The following is an 11,780-nucleotide window of genomic DNA, read 5'->3' on the forward strand; positions in this document are numbered from 1 at the left end:
CACACACACACACACACACACACACACACACACACACACCTCCATAACATACTTGCATATTGTAGTGGCTCCTACTGTGAGTAGATCATGTGACAGGCAGACCTCTGGGTATCTTCCTAAAACAGCTTTTTACCTTTAAAGGCTGAAAATTTAGCCATATTCCCAATACTGTGACTATGGGACCTTTTGTAAAAGGACTTTTATTATTAAGTTTAGTCCCTAAGTTAACTATTTATTATTAAGTGTAGTCCATAACATTCCACAAAAAAAAAAGGCTCCAACAACATAGGTATGTAGCTCATCCCTTAAATACGATGTATGAATATACTTCTACCTATGCATCTCTCTTCTTCTTCAATTTTTCTCCAAGTTTAGTAACACATAACCAATGACTATAATCAGTCACAACTACAGGACTCGGAAAGAATTGGTCCTAGAAAGGTCCTGGACAATTATACTAATGAGTTTTTCAGGATCTGGATTCCTTTGGGAAACAGAGCCTCTTAAGCCCAGAGATAACTGGGGGGAGAGATAAGAAAAAGGGTGATGTAGATCTAGGTGTTGACTAGAAATTATTATTCCCCGTGACCATCATGAATAAAGGGAAACATGATATTATACAAGGGACTATGTGTCAGCCTCAAATATTCCAGATGAGTGGGCAGGTGGGCAAATGAGCTGCTGTCTTGCTATTCTTCCAATCCAAGAGTTTCAATATTCTGCAGTATGTGATATTCTGTAGGAAGGTTTTTCAGGTATAGTCATTTCCTTCTATGTCATCTCTCTGTCTTCAGAGACTTTGCCACATCCTGGATGTATTTGAATTAGTGGTACCATTTAAATTACTTATTCATGGTGTGGTTCCTTTTATTAATGACTGTGGTATTATTCTCCTAATAATGCACCTTATCAACATAGCATCCCTGAAACAATAATGATTTCTTTTAACTTTGCTGGGGAGTATTAATAAACCTTAATCAGGCCTCCAGTCAAAAGACTTGAAGTTCTTCTGATGGGTCTCACCAATCTATATTTTTTAGTAATAGTGTAAGGTACTGACTTCTCTAGCACCTAGGTTTCCTTGCCTTGTGTTTCATTTGCAATGTAGAATCTGATCTATAGAACTAGAATCTGTGTTTTCACAGACTTCCAGGTGGTTTCTATTTAATGCAAGCTATACTGTCTCCTAGGGGATATGTATGTGCTGTCCTCATTGAGAATTGCTGATTTAATGGCTGAAGATGATACAAAGCTCCTGGATCACTAGGTGCAGCACCCACAGGTGAGCTCCCTGGTTTGTGACCTCTTCATATACTCCTATACTACGTGGGACCTATGCTTCAAGGGGAGTAGAATTTTAAGGAACTATTTTTTTTACATTTAAGAAACCTGTCTCAGACTGAAACACAACCAACAAACATTTATAAATCCTGGTCATTCACAAGCACCATGCCATGTGTGGGAAGAACATAGGATTTGGTGAAAGCACAGTAGCCAAACTCAGTCAAGTGTAGAAATTTTTGATTAGCAACTGACATGTAATATCTATGAAAGATAAATATGGATAGCATAGGTGAAGGAGCTCATGAGAGGAGGAAACTATAGGCAAATGAAACAGCAAGTGTAAAACACTGTAAACAAGAAAGTGTGACTTTTAATGATAGCATCAGAGAAGAGCTGTACACAGATGCAGCACTGCTCAGGTAATAAAGCATCATTTGAGAACATAAGAGTTTTTGATATTATTGAAAGTTGGGTTGAATAAGAGAAATGTTAATAATGTTGTCTCCCTAATTTCCTGAGACACATAACATTAATTTGCTCAAAATATAATGACTTAAACATTCGTAATCTTTTTTTTTTTTTTGCAATGGGTGGGAACAGTTTATTTGAGGTACTAGAATAGCAGCATGAAGCCAGTGTGGACAGAGAGGGCAGGCAGGGACTCAACTGGATCTAGGGGTGGGGACCTTCATCTGGAGGGGTGGCAGCCCTCCATGGGCAGCCTGCTGAATCGAGTGCAACATGGGTACAGTAATGCCAGGGCAAGGAGGTTTTGGTGGAGACACAGGTCTTCTGCTCTAGAATCTTCCAGGTCCTCTTTGCACATCCCAGAATCCAAGTGGCTTCATTCACACACGAATACATTGAGTACATTCACTTGAGTTAGACATCATTGTAAATGTGTCCTCAGGATTCAGGGATGACCCTGATACCCTTGAGACTCCAAGGAATCTTCACCTATTTCCTGATTCTCCAAGAGAAGATACAGGATGGGCTCTGGAAACAAGAGTAGCTGGTACCATTTCAACAAAGCAGATACAGGTGAATTTGGTACTTAGCCCTGATGCTGAGAGACAGTGTGGAGGGGAACTAGACACTTCCAGGAGGAAATGAAGGCACCTAGGGTTCCCTGGGTCCTGAAAGGAGCTGGACTTTATTTCCTGAGCTACGGGGATATGGGGAACACATGGGAGCAGTCAGGGGCTCAGCTGCAGCAGAGCCAGCTAGCTGAGCAGGAGTCCAAGGCCCAGTAGTGGGACACTGGCATGAAGTCAGAGGCAAGCACTGCTAAAATTGCAGAAGGATCTTTGGCACACAATCCACACCAGGGTTGATATTGATGTTTTCATGGGGGCAGGACTGGGAGCAGCCCATATTCAGGGTATATCCAAGGTTGACATTCTCAAAGCCAGCAGCAGAAAATAACATGATACAGTAATTACTTGCATCCTTGCATGCAACTGGCCACAGGGAGTTTATATTGCTCTTCTGGTGGGTGCAGGAGAAGCATATCAGGGAAGGGACTAGCTCCACACCCAGAAGGTGTGCCTGCAACACAGTCGAGAAGACCCTCATGCTGGAAGTGGTAGACATCTGCTGAAGGCTCACCAGCCAAAGAAGCCTGCTCCAGGTGAAACAGACCCGAAGATAATACTGAAAACTTAGGTCCTGGAGAGCACCCCAGTCTGGAGGCTCCCAAACAGCTCATAATCTTATAAATATGTTCTAGGTAGCATCTAGCTGCCATCCTAGTCTGGGAGTGCAGTGTGAAGGCAATGACTGAGATGATGTGGAAAGGTGGAGCACAGCTACAGGGTTTCTAGAGTGACTGTGCTAGGAAGAAAATAAAATTGACAAATTTCTGATTTGATCCAGGCCTTGCAGATATCAAATTTATCAGTTCCTAGGTGTCCCCTTATGAAAGTGAGAATAGAGTGAGGGCACACTGGGAAAGAGCAGAACGGAATCATAGGTATCACTTGGATCTGCTGGACTTGACATGCCTGTGACATAGCCAAGAGACAAAAACTACTAAGACACAAGATAGAGTTCTAAAGGCTACACAGACTTTCACACCTGGGTTTTAGATGGCAATTTAAGCCACTGGAGTGTGTGTGTGTGTGTGTGTGTGTGTGTGTGTGTGTGTGTGTGTGTGTGTGTGTGTGTGTGTGTGTGTAATTATTAAAATACAAAATTTCAGAATCTTTAGGACCACTGATGTCTAAGAGACACTAAGGTAAATGAGCTACTTATAGTTATCTAGGATTGCCATGTAAGACAAAAAAACTAATATGTTTTGATCTCAGAAGAAAATGCCTACATGTATTTAGGAAATAACATAATACAGAAACATAAGAAGGTTAAAAAGAGGTAATTGGTGATTGCAGAGATCATAAATTATAATTATGGTTATGAGGTCAAATGGTTTAAAATGAATAATAGACAAAGAAGTCTGTTTCTTTTTCTTTGTATTTCCAAGGATCTATGTCACTTTTCTCTAGAAGTGCAGAAGAAAGATTATGACAGAAGAGAACAAAACTGTAATCACCCAGTTCATCCTCCTGGGCCTGCCCATTCCCCCAGAGCACCAGCACCTGTTCTATGCCCTGTTCCTGGCCATGTACCTCACCACTGTCCTGGGGAACCTCGTCATCATTGTCCTCATTCATCTGGACTCCCATCTCCACACACCCATGTACTTTTTCCTTAGCAATTTGTCCTTCTCTGACCTCTGTTTTTCCTCTGTCACAATGCCAAAGTTGCTGCAGAATATGCAGAGCCAAGTTCCATCCATCCCCTATGCAGGCTGCCTGGCACAACTATACTTTTACCTGTATTTTGCAGACCTTGAGAGCTTCCTCCTGGTGGCCATGGCCTATGACCGCTATGTGGCCATCTGCTTCCCCCTTCATTACATGAGCATCATGAGCCCCAGGCTCTGTGTGAGTCTGGTGCTGCTGTCCTGGGTGCTGACCACGTTCCATGCCATGTTGCACACCCTGCTTATGGCCAGATTGTCATTCTGTGAGGACAATGTGATCCCCCACTTTTTCTGTGACATATCTCCTTTGCTGAAGCTGTCCTGCTCTGACACACACATTAATGAGTTGGTGATATTTGTCATGGGAGGGCTTGTTATTGTCATTCCATTCCTACTCATCGTTGTGTCTTATGCACGAGTTGTCACCTCCATTCTTAAGGTCCCTTCTGTTCGAGGCATCCACAAGGTCTTCTCCACTTGTGGTTCTCACCTGTCTGTGGTGTCACTGTTCTATGGGACAATCATTGGTCTCTATTTATGCCCAACAGCTAATAACACCACTGTGAAGGAGACTGTCATGGCCATGATGTACACAGTGGTGACTCCCATGCTGAACCCCTTCATCTACAGTCTGAGGAACAGAGACATGAAGGGGGCCCTGGCAAGAGTCCTTTGTAAGAAGAAAATTACCTTCTGTCTGTGATGGTTGCACTTGATAATTTTGAAATTTTTTACTCAATAACTGTACTAATGTCGTGATACTATACCAGATTTTCTCACTGCTATTTGAGATTCAGTTAAACGTATAGAGAAATCATTGTTCAGCGTGCAGTTGAAGACAAAATTTATGTTTGAGATCATGACTATTTTTCTATTTTGCTTTTGTCAGGTGATCCTAGAGAAGCATATATTAAAGCTGCTATTTTAGTGACGTCTGCTTCGCACATCTTAAATCGCACCAGAATTTTATCAGTTTATCCTGAGTTCTGCTTTAAATATGGTCTCATTTTAAATTGTCCTCCAAAATTCTAAATCAATGAAAACAGCCAAGTATCTCCTCCTTCTATGTGCTATTTCTGAACAAATCTTGGATTTTATTCATTCTTAAATTTTTTAACCTTTACTACTATTTTGTGTATAAGGATGTTTTGTCTGCATGTGTATTTGTACACTGTTCATACAGTGCCAATGAAGGACAGAGGAGAGCATATGATCTTCTGGGCCTAGAGTTACAAATGTTTGTAAATCATGTGGGTGTTGGGAATGAAACCTGAGTCTTCTTGAAGAGCAGCTAGTACTCTTATCCAAGTTATTTCTCAAGCACCTTATTCATTGTATTTAATTACCCCACATCTTTTTTGTTTTCATGTATATTTTGGGTTTTTTCTTAACTCTTATGATCATAAACATAATTTTGCGATTATTTTTAATTTTTATTTTGCACAGCATGTTTTAATCACATCCTTACCTATCTCCTAATTTCTCCCATATCCGACCCACCTCCCCAACCACCCAAACACAACTTTATGTCCCCCACCCTCTTATACACACACAGATATACACACAGAAAAACAATACACACAAAAAAAGACAAAATTCAAAACAAACAACTAAAAAAGAAGAAAATCTATAAAATAAAAACACCAAAACAAATCCAAAGGCAAAGTCACATACACACAGAAAAAAAAAAAAAAAACAACACCAACAAAATGGAGTCTGTTTTGGGGTTGGTCAACTACTCCTTGGCATGGGACTTACCTGGGAAAATGGTTGATATTTCTCCACTAGAGAAAACTGATTTCCCTTTCCCAACAGATATCAATTGCAAGTAGATTCTTGGATAGGGGTGTGACTTTGTGTCCACTTTCCCTTCTTAGTACTGTGATTTTGTCTGGTTTGAATCTGTGGGGGTATTGCGTATGGTGCCACAGTCTTTGTGAGCATATTTGCATCAGTCTTGTTGTGTCTGGAAGATACTGTTTCCATGGATCCATGCACGACCTACAGCTCTTGCAATCTTTCCACCACCTCTTCTAAGTAGATCCATGAGAATTTCTGACATTTTTGTATAACAATGTCATCTGTACAGTTCTGACTTTGCCTGGAATTAACTAATAGCCAGAAACTCTGGATTTTATTTCCCTATAACAATGGAAATAAGCTAGAGGCTGATGCATGTTATATTTTTATAGAAACTATTCACTGTTTGAATAGTTTGTTCTTACATTAAGGTCCTTGATCCATTTGGTTTAGAGTTTATGCAGGTTGAGAGATAAGGGTACAGTTTAATTCTTCTACAGGTACTATACAGTTTGAATAGCAGCATTTGTTGAAGATGCTGTCTTTTCCCCAATGTGTATTATCATCCTCTTTATAAAAAATCAGGTGTCTGTAAAATGTATTCCTGAATTCTATTTCATTAATCAGTGTGTGTTCTTATATAAATACCTAGCTGTTTTCATTACTATAACTTTGTGGCATAATTTGAAATCCAGGAAGGTGATACTTCATCATTCTTTTGTTCTTTAGGATCAGATTTAACATTTGTGTTTCTATATGAAATTTAATATTTTTTCAGTTTCTATGGAGAATTCCATTAGAATTTGATGGGTGTTGCATTGAGTCTATAGATTGCTTTTGATAAGATAGCCATGGTCATGATATTAATCCTACAAGTCCATGAGCAATGGAGGTCTCTCTATTTTTAGTATCCTCAGTTCCTTTTTTCAGTGTCTTAACAATTTCCTTGTACAAGTCTTTCTGAGGATATCTTATTCCATTGGCCTACGTCATCTACAGCAAACGTTCCCATCATTCTCCCATCATTCATTCCTTTTCTAAATGTATTAGCATATCAATAGTCTCCTAACCTAAAAGAATCTTTTTTAAATAGCCACAGAATAAAAGCACAGTGTTGGGGCAGAAAATGAGATTCTGAGCATACACTGTGAAATGATCAAGTCAACATAGCTGATGTACCCTTTATCTTGGGAGTTTAGCATCTTTGTATAGGTAACATCCAAATGTCTCTCTTCCATTCATTTTAAAATAAGCAACGAATTCTTGCTGGCTGTCATACTCCAACTGTGCTATACAGCATCTTAAAACCTTCCACTTACCCAGCTGCACACCTGTACCTATTTATCATCCTGACATCCTCGCTTCCCCACACTCTTCCTGGTTGCTGGAAACTACTATACTAATCTACTTCTATGAGGCCACCTTTCATTTCTGTTATTATAATATATATTGGAAGTTTTAGCCACATTCCTTAAATTCAAATTTGTTATTAATAAGGAATCCTGTATGCATGTATTACTTATTTTTATTTGTTAGTGTAACATTTTCTTTTTTATATAATCTATTTGTTGCTGTGGTGCACATTGTACATAGTTTTCTCTGTATCTTCAAAACCAGATTCATATTTATTATTGTAATGATTCTGACGTGATAAGTACACTTTTGTTTCTTTTTTTATTAGATATTTCTCTACATTTCAAATGTTATTCCCCACTCCTGGATTCCCCTCTGAAAGCCCCCTATCTCATAATACCTCCCCCTGCTAACCAACACACCCACTTCTGCTTCCTGGTCCTGGCATTGCCCTACATTAGGGCATCAAGCCTTCACAGAACCAAGGGCCTCTCCTCCCATTGATAACTGAAAAGGCCATCCTCTGCTACATATGCAGCTGGAGCCATGGCTCAATGTGTACACTTTGGTTGGTGGATTTAGTCCTTGGGAGCTCTAGGGATAAAGGTTGGTTCATATTGTTGTTCCTCCTGTGGGACTACAAGCCCCTTCATCTTCTTAGGTCCTATCTCTAGCGCCTTCATTGGGGATCCTGTGTTCCATCCAATGAATGGCTGAGAGCATCCAACTCTGTATTTTCCAGGCACTGTCAGAGCCTCTCAGGGGACAGCTATATCAGGCTCCTGTCAACACTGCTTTCATTGTGTCCCATAAGTCTGGGTATGTTGTGGCTTTATTTTCATTAAACTCTAAACAGTCTTTAATTTCTTTCTTTATTTCTTCCTTGACCAAGTTTTCACTGAGAAGAGTGTTGTTCAGCTTCCACGTGTATGTGGGCTTTCTATTGTTTATGTTCCCACTCCCCACTATAGGGCATTACATCTAAGGTCCCTCCCTTTGGGCCCTGAGAATCTCTCACTTCCCAGGTATCTGGTACATTCTGGAGGGCCCCCCCGCAACTTCCTTCCTCCTGAGTTTGCCTGTTTCCATTCTTTCTGCTAGCCCTCAGGGCTTCATTCCTTTTCCCTCGCCCAATACCAGATCAGGTTCCATCTTCTCTCTCCTCCATTCTCCGTTCCCTCCCTGGTTCCTCCCTCTCTCACCCCTTGTGATTGCTTTCTTCCCCCTCCCAAGTGGAAAGGAAGCATCCTCACTTGGGCTCTTCAGCTTGTTGACCTTTTTGAGTTCTGTGAACTGCAACTTAGGTATTCTGTACTACTTTTTTGGCTAATATCCACATGTTAGTGAGTACATACCATGCATGTGCTTTTGGGTCTGTGTTACCTCACTCAGGATGACATTTTCTAGTTTCATCCTGTTGCCTGCAAATTCATGATTTCCTTGTTCTTAATATCTGAGTAGTATTCCATTGTGTAAATGAACCACATTTTCTGTATCCATTCTTCTGTCTTGGAACATCTGAGTTGTTTCCAGCTTCTGGCTATCACAAACAAGACTGTTATGAACACAGTGGGACAGGTGCCCCTGTGGCATGGTGGGGCATCTTTTGGGTATATTCCCAAGAGTAGTATTACTGAGTCTTCAGGTAGATCTGTTATGCCCTGAGTCCATTGGAAACCCAGACGAGCCCAAGAATTGTGAAGTCCGCTGCAATTGGCAAAAGAGTCTTTTTTTATTATTATTTCAAGTCTTCAGTCAGATCACAAGCCTCCACTGGAATGCAAAAACGAGTCCAGAAAGCACTGAGTTTATATAAGGTGCAGTTAAGAATTCTTTGACTGCTTAGGGTGAAGGCGGGGATAGGCAGCAGGTTGTAACTCAATCAAGATACCATTTGGTGGAATGGGACTGAAGCTGGGAGGGAGATTAAAAAGTGTCTTTTGTGTGGTTATCAGGAACTAATTTTTATGGCCTGCCATAATTGTCTGTGACATCTGATTACCTTTTCTCTATGATTTAAATGTGGGGCCTTAATCTTCTTTGAGTTTGTTATTTCTTTAAGGTCCCAAGAACAGGCACCTGGAGAGTTCAGCCATTTATCAGAGTGAGAGCTAGTTTCTGGTGACGCAGAGGCAGGGAGGCTGTCCTAAGCTGGCATCTGACTCCTCCGGGTGTTTGCATTAAGGGGGGTTTTATGAGCAGTACAATTCTAAGGACAGATTGGGTTCCCTTGGAATGACCAGGGAGAGGAAGGGAGCCCTGAGCTTGCTGCAGGAGGACGCAGCATGGAAATCAACTGCCTTCATATTGCACTTGCCACAGAAGGGAGGGAAGATGGGAACTTTTGCTGGAGGGAAAAACACAGAGGCAAACCGTCTATACACAACACTGGAGTCTCTTTGGTGAGGCTTCTAAGAAGCAGGAAAATAAACCACAGAGAATTAGCATCAGTAATTTGGAGGCTATAACAAATCTATTTCTAATTTTCTGGGGAACCTCCAGATTGATTTCCAGAGTGGTTGTACCAGTTTGCAATCCCACCAACAATGGAGGAGTGTTCCTCTTTCTACAATCCTCTCCAACATGTGTTGTCACCTGAGGTTTTGATCTTAGCCATTCTGATTTGTGTACAGCAGAATCTCAGGGCCATTTGTATTTGCATTTCTCTGATCACTAAGGACTTTGAACATTTCTTTAGGTACTTCTCAGCCATCGGAGATTCCCCTGTTGTGAATTCTCAGTTTAGTTTTATACCTTGTTTTTTGATTGGATTGCTCAAGGATTTTTTTAGTGGTTAGCTTCTTGAGGTCTCTGGAAGAAATAAGAAAGAAATTAAAGACTTCCTGGAATTTAATGAAAATGTTGACACATCATAACCAAACTTATGGGACACAATGAAAGCAGTGCTAAGAGGAAAATTCATAGCACTAAGTGCACTGGTAAAGGAACTGGAGACATCCTACACTAACAACTTAACAGCACACCTGAGAGCTCCAGAACAAAATGGAATGCAGGGCCAAAATCAACCAAATAGGAACAAAGAGAACAACACAAAGAATCAAAAAAAAACAAACGCTGGTTCTTTGAGATAATCAACAGGATAGATTAAACCCCTAGCCAAACTAACTATAAGGCCTAGAGGCAGTATCCACATTAACAAAATCAGAAATGAAAAGGGAGACATAACAGAAATGGAGGAAATTTTAAAAAGTCATCAAATCCTACTATGAAAGCCTATACTCAAAAAGCTGAAAAATCTAGGTGAAATGGGTGATTTTCTAGACAGATACCACACACCAAAGTTAAATAAAGAGTAGGTAAACTATTTAAACAGGTCCATATCCCATAAGAAATTAATAGAAGTTATTAAAAACCTCCTAAACTAAACAGCCCAGGGTCAGATGGATTTAGTGCAGAATTCTACCAGAACTTCAGAAAAGACCTGATACCAATATTCCTCAAACTATTCCATGAATAGAAACAGAAGGAACACTACCTAATTCATTCTATAAATCCACAATTACTCTAATACCTTAACCACACAAAGACCCAACCAAAAAAGAGAACTTCAGAACAATCTCGCTTATGAATATTGATGCAAAAATACTCAATAAAATTCTTCCAAACCAAATCCAAGAACACATCAAAACCATCATTTACCACAATCAAGTAGGTTTCATTCCAGGTATGCAAGGTTGGCTCAATATATGAAAATCCATTAAGATAATCCACTATGTAAATAAACTCAAAGGAAAAAATATCACATGATCATCTCCTTAGATACAGAAAAGGCATTTGATAAAGTACAACACCCTTCATTGTAAAGTATTAGAGAGATCAGAAATTCAAGGCCCATATCTAAACATAATAAAAGCAATTTACTGCAAACCAACAGACAATATCAAATTAAATGGAAAGACACTTGAAGCATTCCCACTAAAATCAGGGACAAGACAAAGATGCCCACTCTCCCCATATCTATTCAATATAGTATTTAAGATGCTAGCTAGAACAATAAGACAACAAAAAGAGATAAAGGGGATACAAATTGGCAAAGAAGAAATAAAGGTATCACTATTTGCAGATGATATGATAGTATACATAAGCCACCCCAAAAACTCTACCTAGGAACTTCTCCAGCTAATAAACAACTTCAGCAAAGTGGCTGGGTATAAAATTAACTCAAATAAATCAGTAGCTTTCCTTTATACAAATGATAAACAGACTGAGAAAGAAATTAGAGAAACAACTCCCTTCACAATAGCCACAAATAATGTAAAACATCTTTGGGTAACTCTAACCAAACAAGTAAAAGACCTGTTTTGCTACGGACCACCCTAGTCAGGTATGAGGGTCCCTGGAATAAGGATCCTTGAAGCTAGGTGGGTAAAGATAAAGCAGTGACACACAAAAACAAACACAGAGGCAGTTTGAATCTGAGTGTATTTTGCAACTCTCAAGCAGGGAATTTCATACATTAAAATAACAAACATATTGTGTGAGTTCCTTTGTGATTGTGTTACCTCACTCAAGATGATGCCCTCCAGGTCCATCCATTTGGCTAGGAATTTCATAAATTCAT

At 39.9% G+C, this 11,780-nt stretch overlaps 1 protein-coding gene and 1 pseudogene across 1 annotated transcript; one reads left to right on the forward strand and one right to left on the reverse strand.

The window, feature by feature from the left end:
- Positions 1-2,480: 2,480 nt before the first annotated feature.
- On the reverse strand, positions 2,481-2,952 carry LOC110288069 (annotated as a pseudogene).
- Positions 2,953-3,803: 851 nt separating this feature from the next.
- LOC110288067 (olfactory receptor 1468) lies at positions 3,804-4,748 on the forward strand. The gene has a single exon (XM_021154521.1). It carries the CDS (start codon positions 3,804-3,806, stop codon positions 4,746-4,748), a length of 945 nt encoding a protein of 314 aa, XP_021010180.1.
- The last annotated feature ends 7,032 nt before the right edge of the window (positions 4,749-11,780 follow it).

Source organism: Mus caroli, unplaced genomic scaffold, assembly GCF_900094665.2.
Source record: "Mus caroli unplaced genomic scaffold, CAROLI_EIJ_v1.1 scaffold_17484_1, whole genome shotgun sequence".
Taxonomy (NCBI): Eukaryota; Metazoa; Chordata; class Mammalia; order Rodentia; family Muridae; genus Mus; species Mus caroli.

Coding starts and splice junctions, on each gene's coding strand:
- LOC110288067 (XM_021154521.1), top strand. CDS start 3,804: ATGACAGAAGAGAACAAAACTGTAATCACCCAGTTCATCCTCCTGGGC.